We start from the raw sequence: 14,840 nt of genomic DNA, 5'->3' as shown, positions 1-14,840 counted from the left end.
TTGCAGCATTAAAATTAATTACTATTTTAAGATGTACTTCTGTGACAGTGTTGTTAATTGTAATAGCTAGCTAGATCTATAGCTACAACAATTTACATGTACCAGCTCATGATTAGGCTGCCAATTCTTTTATTGGCACTAGCTGCTGTGTCAGCTGGCCAACTTCTTTGTGGTAATGGAGACATCAGGCTGGTTGCAATTGGTGGACAGAGCAGCTTTGAAGGACGCATTGAAGTGTGCTGGAAAAATGAGTGGGGCACTGTCTGTGATGATGAGATAGTCTCACGAGAGGCTATCGAAAACTTTGCCACTGTAGTGTGTAGACAACTGGGACTCTTGCCTGGTGAGTTTTTCTGCCATGATCTATGCTTATGTAATAAAGTATCCCATGCAGTGTCTGTAACGACAGGAGTAGCTACACAAAATCTCTTTGGTCCGGCAGTAGGACTTCCTATTCATCTTGATGGTGTGCAGTGCAGTGGTGATGAGGGAGGGATAATTGACTGCTCACACAATTCTATTGGTGTTCATGATTGCTCGCATTTTGAGGATACAGGAATTATTTGCAGTGAGTTTATTTGCATCCAGCAGCTGATAGACTACAATTATATATATATAGCGCTACAAGTATGATGAGCTCGATTACACTCATGGCAGTATAATAATCATGCATGTTCGACAATACGTAATTGATGTAATAATAGGGCCAGACTACTTCTGAGTGACTCATATCTTTTAAAATTGCGTTCAGCCCAGCTGGCGCCTAAATTATGTTGGCGCTTATGTTCTACAGCTAGTATAGAATTTGTAGAGAAAATGGGCATGGTTTCACTTGCTAACTGCACAGTTGAGAGCTGAGTGACTCGTGAACAACATTCATTGACTGTATAGCTATGTGGGTTAGACAACTGTTCAGAGTCAAAGATGCAGGATGATTGTCAAAGAAGCCTTTTTATAAGCCCCAGAAAAAATAATTGGTTGGCGCTTCTTTTAGGACCTAAAAAATTATGCTGATGCTGACGTGGCGCTTAAATTATGATGGCACTGTAATTACACGGTAGCATTGCATTGCCGGCTTTTGATACTCACGATCTTATAATTCATATATTTCATTGAGTGTATCAAGACTGAATAGCTTTGTTCCCAGGCCAATTTTTCTTAAAGAACGGATGTTGAAAAATATGGCCTGGTATTGATTGTATCTTGTCGTGGTTAGGAACTGGAAACAAATGCAAAGATGTTTAAGAACAATACATAACGCTTTAGTACATGTACACTGCTATGGGTTGGTAGATTATGCTAGCATAATTTTGAGCATAATAAGTACATTTTTTGGGTGAGAATTATGCTGGCATAATAGTAGCCTCAGTCCCAGGCCGATTTTTTTAATAGAACGAAGTTGAAAAATGGCGGCCTAGCTAGAAACAACTCAGCCTGGAATCGAGGCTAGCATAATAGGCACATTTATGAGAATAATAGGCATGTTTCACAGAAATACAGGTCAGTACGAGTCATAGTATAAACAATTGGAATTACTGGTGGTTAAATATCTTCTTGAAATTCTATATTATAGTGTTAATAGATAGAGTCACGTGGCAATTATTTATAGTTTGATGTCACTTGTGCCACGACATGGGGCCTATGTTGTGCTTTGGAGGAATAATGTGGGAATAATAGGCGATTTGAAAAGAATAATAGACAATTTGTAGGCTGTTTGCTTGAGCATAAAAGAATAGCATAATAGCAAGGGCGTATAAAAGAAGAGAGGGCATGCAACTCCACTATCAGTACACATAGCTAGCAGAGTTCAAACGTGGGCGGAGGAATGTGTGCATTTGCATGAAGTGCTAAAAATAGAAATTTCATTTCATGCACAGTCATGCACATTCAACCGCCCACGTTTGAACTCTGCTCGTATAGGAGTTGCATGCCCTCTCTTCTTTTATACGCCCTTGATAATAGGTAATATCTCGAGTATAATCTATCAACCCAATACACTGCACTGTCGCATATCGTTGACAATATCTTAGCTTCTTCCTCCCCCTCACTAGAACTGCATGCAAAATCTTTGGTTGTGTTTCCAGTTTCTAACCACACCCAGATACAATCACAATACCGGTCGTATTTTTCATATTCCGTTCTAAAATCGGCTTGGGAAGCTTGGGAGCGTATGTCAGGTACTATAGGCATGGGACCATGCAGAGTAGGCTCACAATAGAGCCAGCAAAGAAGCCTGAAGTCCCTTAGCTAACTACCTGGATAGAAATGGTCATAATAAAATACTTGGTGATAAGTTAGTAAGTATAGTTTTGTTGCGCTATACAAACATGTTATTGCATGCATGCACTGCTATTATACTTAAGGTGCATGCATATCATCATGAATATCCTTCTGCATGCATGTGGCTGTAATTTGAGAATGCCTATTATAGATTCCACTGTCTTATAAAGCAATAATGAGTGCCGAATTAATATCACTGCATATGCATCATGTATAGATTCAAGTTGCATTGAGAACACTATTCGATTGGCTGACAGTGACTCGTACAATACTGGCCGAGTAGATTTATGCTACAATCAGTCCTGGACCACACTGTATGATGCCAGTATCACACCTGAGGTAGCGACTGTGGCATGTAGACAGCTGGGATTCTCAGACTCGGGTATAATAAATGTTACTGTGCCGTGATCGTATCTTTGATATTACTAATGGTGTAGTTTAATGATCCATTTAATAATCGTCATAGTTCTCACATTAATTACTGTCTATGCAGGTGCAGTACCACTTGCAAGTGGGGTTTTTAGAGCAGGTTTTGGTAACGTTCTTAACATTGACTGTGTGGGTAATGAAATACAGCTTTCTGAGTGTACTGTGTCACTGCACGTGTCACTGCATGCCAACTACGACCACACTGATGATGCTGGTGTGGCCTGTGAGAGATGTGTTGATCGCTGTGACCTTGGTTCCACCCGGGAGGTCTGTGTGACTACTAGTCCACCTGATCAAACTACAGAGACACAAGGAACAGTACCACGGACGGACAATCTGGGCATGACTGGGGCTGCTGTAACCTGTTTCAACGATAATATTATACTTGGTGCTTTTGTTGGTGTTCTGCTTGTGGTCCTCATAGCTGTGATTATCGGATGGATTGCTACTTGCATACTCATGAGAGCCAAAATAAAATCAGGAGAATACATTATGAATGATCAGTAAGCCCCCATGACTATACCAATGACTGTATGGCTGCATGTAGCATAAGGGATTTAAAGCAAGAAATTAATCAGTTCAGCTAAGTGTACTATAATAGTAACATGTGATGTGTTTTATATCTACAGGATGGTACCCATGGATAATGGGAACTTTGTGAGAGAATTTCGAAACTCAATGTATGGTGATGATGGATACGAGAATGTTCCTCCTGCAGGCTCCCTAGCAGAACTGGATTTGTCAGGACGTTTTGTTGTCAACAATTCTTATGGTAAAGTTAACTGCTGTGAGGATGGAGATGGGATATCTGATAAAAATCCCTATGCTGATCCCAACGAATTCAAAGGCTCACGGTCGAGTGCTGCATCACCTGAATTATTGGACAACCCACTCTATGAAGTAGTGGAGGAAAGCAGTTTAAGCACAGGAAATAGAGAACCTGGCCAAAGGGAGTATGGAATGCTGGACGAAGAGAGGAATGGACCCGAGGGTCCTGTCGAGTCAAGACCAAGGAGGAACAAATCTAGCACTTCTGCAGAGGAGTACTCTGAACTAGAGAGATAAATCTGTATCAACATACATGCACAGTCATGCTATTATTGTCTATATTGCAGAAGCATTGTTCAATGTCACAATGACATTCCCTTTACGTTGTATAATAATGGTCATGATTTGCAGTGCACAAATCACATGGTTAAAATAGCATACCTGTATATGTACATATACAAAAAACACTTCATTTTTTATATCTAGGATCAGAGTCATCAGCTACTTGTCCACAACAACCACTGTTCTGTTTCTTAGCACGGCTGTACGTAGCCGAAAGTCTGATTCCATCTTGATAAGCTGAGGTTAACATTTGACCATCTTCTTCATAAGCCAGCACCACATCCAGCAAGTACCTATATGAGAGACACGTACAATTAAGTCAGCATTACTGAGTACAAACCTGGCCTGTATGTACAACAAAACAAAAACCACATTATAAGAACTGTCCCAAGTATTTTTGGAAAAATAAAGTTTAGGCATAGCTATACATTACATGGGTATAAACTCTCAGTTTGAGTGTTGCAGCTAAGACAAAGAACTATAAATTAGAAGCACATACACCTAGGCTGATTCTTGTAATAGGTATATATACATGTACTAGGAAGATGAGATTAACCCTATTTCAAAAGTCATATAAACACACACACCACATAATTACAGGTTCTTAATGGGTATGAATGACCTGAATGACCCTTTACCATGCCATCTGGTAAAGCTGAAAGATGACCACTTACTCCAAAGCCTCAGTGATGTTCGTCCCATCCTTCACACTAGTCTCAAAGTATTTGATAAAACCATTGTCCCGGGCAAACTCAAATGCTCTATCTTGGCTTATCTGATGCTGGTTCTTGGGGCGATCGCACTGACAGAAACAAAATAATGCCATCAGTATACTATCACACTAAAGCAATAACAAACAATCACCTCATTTCATATGGTGCCAGAAAAACAAATGATGTATGCAAAACAATGACATTGAAAGTGTTTGATAAAGGGTTTTCATATTCAGATGGTGAGAAATTGATAAAATGAAACGCAATAGTCTAGTCTCTTTAAGGGACTATTATTATATACACTAGAAAGCTTATAATGGCTAATGCTGCATGCCCGACACTTTAATATGCCGTTGGTTATAATAGCTCGCTAACACGTACATAGATTGATAGAAAATCCAAAGCCAATGCGAAGGTACCCTGGCTGTACCACTCACCTTGTTGACCAAGAGCACGCAGGGAATGCGTTGGCCATTGGAGAGACACACTGATTCGTCTACAGACTTCTTCCATAGTGTAGCTCCCTGTTCCATTGTCTCACTGCGGGTCGCGTCACACATCACAATAGCTGCCTCAGATCCTCTGGCATACTGTGGCATCAGGGCTCGAAATGGGTCCTGCCCTAGAGGGAGAAGTGTGAGAGAGAACAGGTGGAGAGTGTATTGCAAATACAATAAATATGGTGGGTGGTGGCTTATTATACGAGACGACTTTTAAAACCAAGTACATGTAGGTTTATTCTATTTCTGTACAGTTAAGTATACTTTTAAGTAGATCTACCTACCTGCAATGTCCCATAGCTGTAGGTAAAGAAAATAACAAGTCGGTAATTTATAGTACGAGTGATGTACATAACTAATTTATACGATTTACAGCATTACATACTCGAAGTCTTATCTCTTTTTCACCTCGCACAAACGACTTGACTCCATACTCAACTGCAGGGAGGGAACTTATGAGGTGAGCTATTTACCCGAGTATCACTGAGATATGTACATGTACAAAAGCGTTCATTAATGCATACATCATGTAAGTGCTTGGTTCCTTCACTTCCTTTTACTAGAGCAAGTAAGAGAAGGATTCCAGGTCTGTGAAACTCATTTAATGGATAACCACTTAATACACATTTAGGTGAATGTCATGTGAACTACTGCCATAGTCATAGCCCATACAGTAACAATGGAAAGACAGTGACATGCAAGGAGCTACTATGGATACACATTGTTATTCGATATTACTATACGTACATAATGCAAGGTACATGCTAACTCTTTAATAGGGAGAACGTCACTAATTTTGGCCGTTGTGCAATTAATAGGCTTTCTCCTATCCTATTCTCTAATGAAATTCCCATTAACGTTGTCACTTTAATATCTTAATTAATACACAGTGGTAAATAGATAATTCGCCAACGACTATACTCAACTAGACTGTGAACAGACCCACAAAGCTGTGCCATACTACTGTAATGTATCAGTGCACTAAAGAGAGCCACTCATTTAGTGGGTCAACATCATACAGCTATTAAAGCTAGCTGTACTGCACTGACCTCCAATTGTCACATGGTAGTTGTTGATAAACTTTCCTTCTGTTAGTTTAGCAACAAGACAAGTCTTTCCAACGCAGCCATCGCCTATCACAATAACCTTCTTGGTGTTTTCTGTAGGCCTAGACATTGTGACCACTTGCTGGCTGAGTCAGCAATAGCCACATTGTTTTGAACAGGATTGGAAAATGTAGGGCTTCAGCTAAACAAAGCCTTGCCTACTTCCTCTCTTCTAATATAGGGACAGTCCCTAGCTTGTGGGTAAAAGCCCTTGAGGCTTGAGGGCAAAAAAAGCAGTTTGTGTGGGTGCACCTATTAAAGCAAGGATGAGTGAGTCAGTGTTCAAAGTGTTGGTGATTGGAGAGCCGTCAGTGGGCAAGACCTCCATGGTGGCTCGCTACTGTTACAGGGACTGGATTGAAAACTACAAGGCCACTGTGGGAGGTATAGCTAGATCCATCTAACATCTCTTTCAACTTGTGTGCATGTCCCTGGCCCTTAGCCCTAGGGCCTGTGTCTCTTTTATACTATAGCCAAAATTCAGCTCACTATTTTACACCGATTCCATTTGTGAAACTGGTAGGGCGATTTTGATTAGCCTAAGAATAATCATGTAAACCCATTCAATATCTGTACAATTTGATGGCGCTTTTATTTTGCAGCTGATTATGCTGTCAAGACAATCAAATGGTCCACTACAGACACTGTCAGATTGCATGTGAGTGCAGTATATCAGCATTGTCTGTACCAACCTTGACCTCGATTGTATACTGAAATCACACTACACTTAATATGAGTATTGTCCACTTCGAGTGCCTGCGCCCGTGTATTAGATTTTAGGGTCAAATAAACACCTTTTCCGTTTTACAGTCTGAGCAACTACCCAAGCTATTTGCCTATAAACATGGTTATCCCAATGTCCTAAAGGGTGTTTAATTATTAGCTACCTGGCCCTAGCTAATACTACATGTATACATATTCCCTGTAGAATTGATTGTTATTGATTGTTGTTGTTGAAAGTGGATCGATGGTTGTTACATTGTATATAGCTTGGCTCTCTCCAGTGTACATGTGCATACACGTCCCTGCAGATATGGGACATTGCTGGACAGGACCACTACCGGGCCATGACCAGAACATACTATAAGGGTGCCTCAGGCTGCATCGTTCTCTTTGATCTCACCAACAAGAGATCGTTCACAGAAGCAAAGACTTGGAAAGAAGACCTTGACTCGAAAGTGCTCTTGTCAAATGGAGACACTATCCCTTGCTTGTTGGTAGCTAACAAGGTATAATAGGGTTGAAAGTAAAAACTGATTATGTACTCTACCGTGTGGAGTGTTTTACCTGTAGGTGATATTTTAGGTTTTTTGGTACTTGTGTTAGTTCACAAATATGTACATATACATATGTGTGTGTGTACAGTATAGGGCTATTAACTTTATAGGAGTCATAATTATATGATAGCTGGTTGACAGTTCTCATTTGGATTGTTCATACCTTGTGGTTTGGCGTATTTGGGCCCTATATTGTGTTAACAAAGTTACGTTTCATGTTGTCAATTAGTACCTCATCTGTTAACGCTTTACATAACTGGAGCATCTTACTATAAGTAGGACGGCATTTTGTTTGCATGCTGAGATATCCTCTCAGTGGTATCTTTAAAGGTTTATATAGTCATCAAACGAGGAAATTTTCCCCGGTGCTCTGAGCTGAATTCTAGTAGCTTTATAATTATGCGTTGTCTTTGCATATACTCAGTCATACAACTATGACTAAATACAAAATAATAAATCTTCTTCTTATTCATACAGGATGATTTACCAGACAAACGAGTCACACACAATGAAATTGCAAAGTTTGCTAAAGACAGTGGATTCTTTCATTGGTCTCCGGTCTCGGTCAAAGATAACCGAAACATCACAGAATCAATATGGTTAGTGACATTTGTCTCCATGGTTTTTTCTTTGCCTAATTAGTACTGTCAGTAGTCTGCTAAAAGGTGTAGCTAGTGTAAGTGTACACGTTTGTATCGTGCTATTGACAACTTTGACCTTGGAAAGTACACAATCCCACGGTAAGTATTTTCTCCTTGATAAGGGCCTAGCCGCTACCTCCATCTCTAGCATCATCATTGGCCCATTGTAGCATGTAGTGAACATGCACATGAGGACTAACACTAAAACCTCACTGACTACAAACACTACTAATTATCCATTCTGCAACACCATCATTGTGTCTATACACACACACACACACACACACGCACACGCACACGCACACGCACACGCACACACACACACACACACACACACACACACACACACACACGCACACACACACACGCACACACACACACACACACACACATACACACACGCACACACACACACCATGCAGTCAGTTGATTCAGAAGATGCTGGATCAAGAGAAAGAGTCGGCTCAAGCTAATCCACCAGGGCAAGTGGATGAGGATGTGCTTAACTTGCACAGGCCAGAACCTGAACCTAAACACAGTGGCTGTTGTGGAGGCAATGGCTAGCTAGTGTAGCTAATTCATACATTGTGTGTTTTTATCCAGGTTTTGATTTGCACGACTGTCAGCAATAACTAGATCCACCTACACTGCACTAGGCCTAAGCTACAGGAATTTGGCTCTCGGCATGATTATTATTGTGAGTCAGTCTGTCTGATTGTCCTCAACGGTAGCTAGCTGTACTGTGTACATGCATGAGTTGACTACAACACAGGACCCTGGTGACATAATTATACAAAATGTGTGGAGCTGCCTTGGTGGGCGGATCTCCTTTAGGGAAGCCCCCCAACCCACGTGGAGTGTTTCATCACAGAGCTAGCCAAACAAGGCCAAGGAGCTAGAAAGGGTGTCTTGTTTCCTGGACATGGAGGAGTTGCAGAGAGAGCCATGGTGTGTTTATTGTTGGCGGATTTTCAGTAAGGGGCACATACGTTCAAACTATTTTTGGCAATCAGTATTGTGACACACATTAAGTCTACCCCCCCCTGGCCCCCTAGACTCTCAAGCCAGTTTTGTGACACATGTGTTAGAATCGTTTAAGCTTTTTCGAATTACACCAGCACTGTTCACTGTGTAACAGTGACGGCTTGCGAGTCTACCCCCCCTCCCTCCCTCCCTCCCTCCTCTTTAATGTCATAAAGTACAAGCAGAAAATGACTGTGATATTTGTTTTCGATGTTTCCGTCTAGTCAGAATGTCATAAATTTCAACCCTTTCCCCCAAACGTCACATTGATGGAGTGACGCTATAACAGATTGCCTATATAGTTTGATAGTTTGGACATGCCCCCTAAAAGTCACCAACATTGTTACGTTTCATTCAGAAATTTCTCATAGCAATGTACTTAGTTTAATCAAGAACGGGAGAGCAATTTCGTAGTTTGGATCTACATCAATCAACAATGGACACCAATAATTGTCTAGCCCATCGCGTTCAGGTCGTAGTCTACAATTGTAGGGGTGGGTTCGAATCTCAAGTTGTTCGCTTGCATACTACTGTACACGTACATGTATCGGGTGAGCTTTAATTGGACAGTGTAAATCGTAGCATTATTATGACCTTGTTGTCACTGCTTGCTGAAATGTGTTTTGCCCAGTCCGTGGCGTATTTTAGAGGACTGTGGAGCTGCTTTTGTGATGGGCTGTATCGGAGGGGGGGTGTTCTCATACTGGAAGGGATATAGGAACTCGCCACCCGTAAGTTACCCCTGATGTAATTATGGTAACTAACTTGTGTCGTCATTACGTTGGTGTCTCAGGCGTGGTTTGCTGCTGCAATGACGTTGTGTCCACTGGAAAGCTTTAATTTGACGGTTTTAAACACCCACTAAATTTTCCAGTTATACAGTAGATGCCAATTTCTTTCTCAGTGTGACATTGATTGTCAGCATGCGCAGCCAGACTTTAATTCCCCTCCTCAGTCATGAAAACGTAGCATCTTAACACCAATTACATATATTTTTTTTTTACTCACTTCCAATATTCATGGTGGATAATTAATTATTATTCCATTATGGGGTACGAAGTGGTATTTCTCTATAGCGACTACAAATGTAACCTACAGCCAGGTCGTGTGTGTATGTGTAGATTAGTATCCAATCTCTCCTCCCCCCCAGGGCACTCGACTGAGGGGAGGCTTGTCAGCTGTCAAAGTGAGAGCACCTGTGTTAGGAGGTAAGAGAATTATAATGGTTGCTTCTCATTTTGGTACTGCCTCTTCTGATTTTGTCTTGGAAGTAGATATAATTATATACATGTACTGTCTCTTAACACTTCATTATGCCTCGGTGTGCGTGCGCAAGCGAGGTATATGGTGGTGTGTTTGTGTGTCTGTCTGTGTAGACTGCTACAGCTGCTCAAGGATCAATGACGTGCAAGTAAGTGTTTCTATAGGCTTCTAGTCATGTTTTCTTGGATGTGGATTTGCAAAATAATGCTTCGTTCTCGGAGTTATACCTAGTTTTGCTTACTTGGAATGCCATTGCAGCCTTTTCAAAAGAGTGCGTAGAAAAACTTGTCCATGGAGTGTTGCTACTCTACTTAGTAGCTAGCTCTGCACTGAACGTTAGCTATTGGTAGCTGCAAGAGTGAGAAGAGAGCTGTAAGGCTCTGCTGACATGATGCAGCCATTAATTTTAGACTTGAACTTTTGGCATCGATCGTTTTTAACAACAATCATGGTCGATCATTACCCATTCTTTGAGTTTGCTTGCAGCAAATTGATATGCAAAAATGTTCATCATGATAATTATAATGTGTGTATAAAAGCTATTAGTAGCTTTATGTTATGTACATGTAGCTTTGGCATCTCCACCGAGGCATCAGCACCCGCGGTGCTTTCATTAATTAGGATCAGTGTTTTCGTTAAAAACTAGAATGCTTCAATACATATGTGCATGGCACACCCGAACTTGATATTGCATGTACGTACGCCTACTTGTCTGCCTCAGGCAACTTTGGAGTGTGGGGTGGCCTGTACTCGACGTTTGACTGCATGCTCATCTCGATACGAGACAAAGAGGATCCGTGGAACTCTATCGGAAGTGGTGCCATCACCGGGGCCATCCTGGCTGCTAGGTCAGGCGCCAAGGCATCGCTAGGGGCAGCAGTAGCAGGTAAGTGGGTTTTTAAGAGGGAAATAAACTGATTGTAGCTAAGTAATGCTTGTATGAAGGTATCCCTTTGATGTATCCCACCTGGTGCATCTTCTCTCAGGCAATTAATTATGTGCGGGACATGCTCCCCCAGAAAATGTTGCTTTCTAGGCTGTTTGGGATCGCACTCAGTGCATTCTCAGGCAATACTTTAACTGACAAATGTATTGTAACTAGAAGTTTTTTCGAACGGGCAAAAGCCCCCCTCCCCACCCCTAAATAAAATCCTACTTTATGGAGACTGAAGCTGTGCATGTCAAATAGAAATTAGTCAACTGTGAGTATATATCATAATTATTGTCGCTGATTTAAAAGTCGTTCTGGCATGATAATTAATTTATTATTCTGTAGCATCTGCTCATGAATAAGTGCTGACTATGCTATTGTGCTCTATCCCTCAGGTGGTGTTATCCTGGCTGTCATTGAAGGTGTGGGCATCGCCATCAACAGAGCAGTGTCTGAACAGTTCAAACCAGGTAGGTCACAGCTTATTGTGTTATTGATCTTTACCTATTCAATACTGGAGAGTTTTATGATGATCAGTTGTTATGCAACCCAAGCTTTTTGCACTAATGATCTTTACCTATTTTATACCTAGTACAGTTGAGCCTTAATTATCCGAACACCTGGTGTCCCCACCTCATCGCTGAAATATTCGGATACCCCCGCCACGCCCATCAATAATTCGAGTAGCCGCTGCATGCAAAATCAGCAAACGATGTGCAGAGCTCTTCAATTGTACTAGTCTTGGACATAATGCATCGGTGGACAGAACAAGGTAGCAAGCTATACTGTTAGGCTAAGCTGAAGCGTTTAGCTGCTTCTGCTAATCAGCAACACGGAAAGATTTCAACCGCATGGACACTTATGCACACGTTTGAGTTAGGTGTTTGCTATGAGGCTCAACTGATGGTATTGACCATTAATTTTGTTCGTGCAACACAGTCTTGTGTGTGTGGTCTCCCTCGTTTTTATGTAATGACTATACCTCATGCGTTTAACCCTCTGTGAACCTAAGCTGTAAATCAGAGGAGGTTGGCCACGCGTCATCAATCATGTGACATTCCTAAGGTCTCTGCTCACGTTACCATAGATACCTGTTTAAAAAAAGTTAGGGATACTCGTGCTTTGCTGACTTATAGCACCTGACTAGCTGTGTCTGTTGTCTGGCATCTGGCTGGCAAGATTAGCTAGACTATGGGGTAGAGTATAGTTCAGTAGTGCTGTATGTATCTTGCACTGTACTGGCTAGCAAGAATCTAGTAAACACTGTATGCACTGATAACTCGCCAGAATAGAGGGGATCGCTGGGGATCCTGTTGGTTAATGAAAGCTTTATATTCAAAGTAGTAAGAGAGATACATAAATGTTGCCTTCAGTCTCCAATGACCGTGCAACACTAGCTAGAAGTTTACATAGAAAATCCTTGTCAATTCAGCAAAAACAGTGGTGCACATGATCGTGTCCAACCTCCTCTGCCTGAGAATGTACCTCATGCGTTTAACACTCTGTGAACCTCAGCTGTAGCAATGACCTGAGAATGTACCACACAGATGTTAGTGGGCGAAGAATTGAGGAAGATAGCGTAAAATTAATTAGTCTAATAAGTGTTATCCCCATAACTTGTCCTCTGTAGTTATAGCAACAAGTGGTGTGTTGCCCTTTCCCATGAGATTTGTAATATTTGCAGTATAATTTTGGAGGCATATCAATAATGTGGTGCACCTGTTGGGTTTTGTATATGATGTGAATGGTATGTTAGTTTATCCTACGCGTGCCTTAGCTGTCTAGCTGTGACGGTTACAATACTTACAGTCAGTGTAACATTTGTTGTTAATTGGTCAAATACTTACTATTCATCATAGAGACTGAGCCAATATATTATCAGCTGTTTCATGTGCCCCACCTGGTGTATTGTATGCCAGGCTCACACGGTCCCTCGTAATACCACACTGGTATCAGGTGTCACATGCTGTGGCACCATTGGATTACAATTGACTTGTGACCACAATAGTGTGACAGTTTATTGACTGAACATACGGCACAAACAGTTCTGACAGTGTAACGCACATAATATTATTATACATGTGTTAGACATAGACTGTATTGTTAAGTGCAAAACACTGTAATTATGATGTAACCATTAATTAAAGCCTCCATAGCGTATGTTATTCTATTTATGTTAATAGGTCACCTTTTAGTGACCGAGGGTGACCACAATGATTGTGCAAGGATCTTTCACGTACACATTTCCTATAAGTCCATTGTAGTTTGCAGTGTCCATGTAAATTTGTACATTCATTTTTCAGAGGAATTCAGTGTTTACATACTCTCAGCATTTTTGTTATTTCCCTTTTCTGTGCCAGTACTGAAAACCTATAATATGGCAACACTTACATGGTAACACACGCTTGTGGTCACACACACGCACACACCTTCCTTCAGTGATGCCGGTGATCCCGGACCCACAGCAATTACCTCCCACCCCCCAGCAAGCTCCACCCACTTCTATAGGCAGCAGCGGAACTGACTACAACGCACCCATTCCTCCTCAGTGACTATGTACGTACCAGTGGTTAGTTTTGTGTGCACCATAACAATCAATATGGATCAGCAGCTAAATTATGTATTTGAAGTTTCTAGACTTGAAATGTTTACTGTTTTGTGTCTGGAATTACAATTGTTTACTTCTTTCTAACTACTACTTCCTTAATTTTTCAAAGCACATTGGTATTGTCTGAGACTATGGTTATAGTCTGTAGACCTATTGACCTCTTTTTATTGATATTCTGGGTCTGAAACTGGCACTTCATTTTCAAAGCAGCTGTGACTCATTGTGGGCAGACAGGACAGGTGTCTAGACCTTAATGGCCGGTTTGGCGAATGTTGGTTCTAAAACAAACCATCATGCAGAGTGACGTTCATGTGTAGCACCAAGGTATAGCCCATGAATTATCTCAATGTTACCACAGGTTACATAAAACTATATTTATATAACTATTGTAGGGTTGGTTTATTTTGGAGTGACCTGGCTTTACTATAGCAGTTACTAATGCAGCCTATCAGGCACTTGGCTTGTAGCACATCCGCTACAGTGTGGTAATTAGTCATTTGTTACACATACTATATAGGTGTACACCTTCCCTTTATGTAGTATGGTCAATCCTACCTATTCCTTTCATGTGTGCTGCTGTCTGCAGTCTTTGTAGACTGGAGCTGCACACTACTCATCTCCCAGTCACACTGACAGTGTGAAAATGGACTATATACAAACTATCGTGCTTTTGTCTGTGCCTCTCATCTGTGGTACGCTTTTGTCTGTGCCTCTGTCTATGGGTACTATGCGTCTCCCAGTTACAATGGGTTTTTTTTAGTCCATCACCACCAGCATGAATTTGTGTTGTATATAGCATGTGTTTCAAACTGTGTTAGCAGACTACCTCTTTCGTACAGCCATTGTTGGTCAGCTCAACCATCAGTGACGGCTATAAAGAGATTTCTCCAGTACTTTTATGCTTTGCAGAATGTTGAGCATTTGTTTTCCATTAGCCACATCCGTAGAAAGTCCATTTA

General features: G+C 41.2%; 4 protein-coding genes across 4 annotated transcripts; 3 read left to right on the top strand and 1 right to left on the bottom strand.

The window, feature by feature from the left end:
• The first annotated feature begins 28 nt into the window (after window positions 1-28).
• Window positions 29-3,896, top strand: LOC135346711 (T-cell differentiation antigen CD6-like). The gene is made up of 5 exons (XM_064544433.1): window positions 29-343; window positions 395-568; window positions 2,498-2,662; window positions 2,774-3,212; window positions 3,339-3,896. Exons 1-5 carry the CDS (start codon window positions 97-99, stop codon window positions 3,772-3,774), a joined length of 1,461 nt encoding a protein of 486 aa, XP_064400503.1. The 5' UTR covers window positions 29-96; the 3' UTR covers window positions 3,775-3,896.
• On the bottom strand, window positions 3,856-6,246 carry LOC135346716 (ras-related protein Rab-7L1-like). Its single transcript, XM_064544437.1, has 6 exons — window positions 6,082-6,246; window positions 5,418-5,470; window positions 5,317-5,332; window positions 4,970-5,154; window positions 4,494-4,621; window positions 3,856-4,112 (listed from the first exon to the last, which is right to left on the bottom strand). Exons 1-6 carry the CDS (start codon window positions 6,206-6,208, stop codon window positions 3,947-3,949), a joined length of 675 nt encoding a protein of 224 aa, XP_064400507.1. The 5' UTR covers window positions 6,209-6,246; the 3' UTR covers window positions 3,856-3,946.
• Window positions 6,247-6,313: 67 nt separating this feature from the next.
• LOC135346718 (ras-related protein Rab-7L1-like) lies at window positions 6,314-8,672 on the top strand. Its single transcript, XM_064544442.1, has 5 exons — window positions 6,314-6,522; window positions 6,741-6,796; window positions 7,170-7,367; window positions 7,893-8,014; window positions 8,479-8,672. Exons 1-5 carry the CDS (start codon window positions 6,405-6,407, stop codon window positions 8,618-8,620), a joined length of 636 nt encoding a protein of 211 aa, XP_064400512.1. The 5' UTR covers window positions 6,314-6,404; the 3' UTR covers window positions 8,621-8,672.
• Window positions 8,633-14,038, top strand: LOC135346721 (mitochondrial import inner membrane translocase subunit Tim17-B-like). Its single transcript, XM_064544445.1, has 7 exons — window positions 8,633-8,753; window positions 8,829-9,004; window positions 9,711-9,810; window positions 10,230-10,287; window positions 11,064-11,228; window positions 11,669-11,743; window positions 13,713-14,038. The coding sequence occupies exons 2-7, from the start codon at window positions 8,979-8,981 to the stop codon at window positions 13,823-13,825; spliced, it is 537 nt and encodes a 178-aa protein (XP_064400515.1). The 5' UTR covers window positions 8,633-8,753; window positions 8,829-8,978; the 3' UTR covers window positions 13,826-14,038.
• Window positions 14,039-14,840: the final 802 nt, after the last annotated feature.

This window comes from Halichondria panicea, chromosome 13, assembly GCF_963675165.1.
Source record: "Halichondria panicea chromosome 13, odHalPani1.1, whole genome shotgun sequence".
Lineage (NCBI taxonomy): Eukaryota > Metazoa > Porifera > Demospongiae > Suberitida > Halichondriidae > Halichondria > Halichondria panicea.
This window is presented reverse-complemented; position numbering and strand designations above follow the sequence as displayed.

Bases quoted from the DNA above. Each gene is read 5' to 3' on its own strand.
- LOC135346711 (XM_064544433.1), top strand. From the start codon at position 97: ATGTACCAGCTCATGATTAGGCTGCCAATTCTTTTATTGGCACTAGCT. The intron at 2,663-2,773 runs GTATAATAAATG...CTGTCTATGCAG, and splicing joins GCTGGGATTCTCAGACTCGG to GTGCAGTACCACTTGCAAGT. The intron at 3,213-3,338 runs GTAAGCCCCCAT...TTATATCTACAG, and splicing joins GAATACATTATGAATGATCA to GATGGTACCCATGGATAATG.
- LOC135346721 (XM_064544445.1), top strand. From the start codon at position 8,979: ATGGAGGAGTTGCAGAGAGAGCCATG. The intron at 11,229-11,668 runs GTAAGTGGGTTT...TCTATCCCTCAG, and splicing joins GCTAGGGGCAGCAGTAGCAG to GTGGTGTTATCCTGGCTGTC. The intron at 11,744-13,712 runs GTAGGTCACAGC...ACCTTCCTTCAG, and splicing joins GTCTGAACAGTTCAAACCAG to TGATGCCGGTGATCCCGGAC.
- LOC135346716 (XM_064544437.1), bottom strand. From the start codon at position 6,208: ATGTCTAGGCCTACAGAAAACACCAAGAAGGTTATTGTGATAGGCGAT. The intron at 5,471-6,081 runs GTCAGTGCAGTA...CCCTCCCTGCAG, and splicing joins CTACCATGTGACAATTGGAG to TTGAGTATGGAGTCAAGTCG. The intron at 4,622-4,969 runs GTGAGTGGTACA...TGTTTCTGTCAG, and splicing joins GCGTGCTCTTGGTCAACAAG to TGCGATCGCCCCAAGAACCA.
- LOC135346718 (XM_064544442.1), top strand. From the start codon at position 6,405: ATGAGTGAGTCAGTGTTCAAAGTGTTGGTGATTGGAGAGCCGTCAGTG. The intron at 7,368-7,892 runs GTATAATAGGGT...TTATTCATACAG, and splicing joins GCTTGTTGGTAGCTAACAAG to GATGATTTACCAGACAAACG. The intron at 8,015-8,478 runs GTTAGTGACATT...CACACCATGCAG, and splicing joins AACATCACAGAATCAATATG to TCAGTTGATTCAGAAGATGC.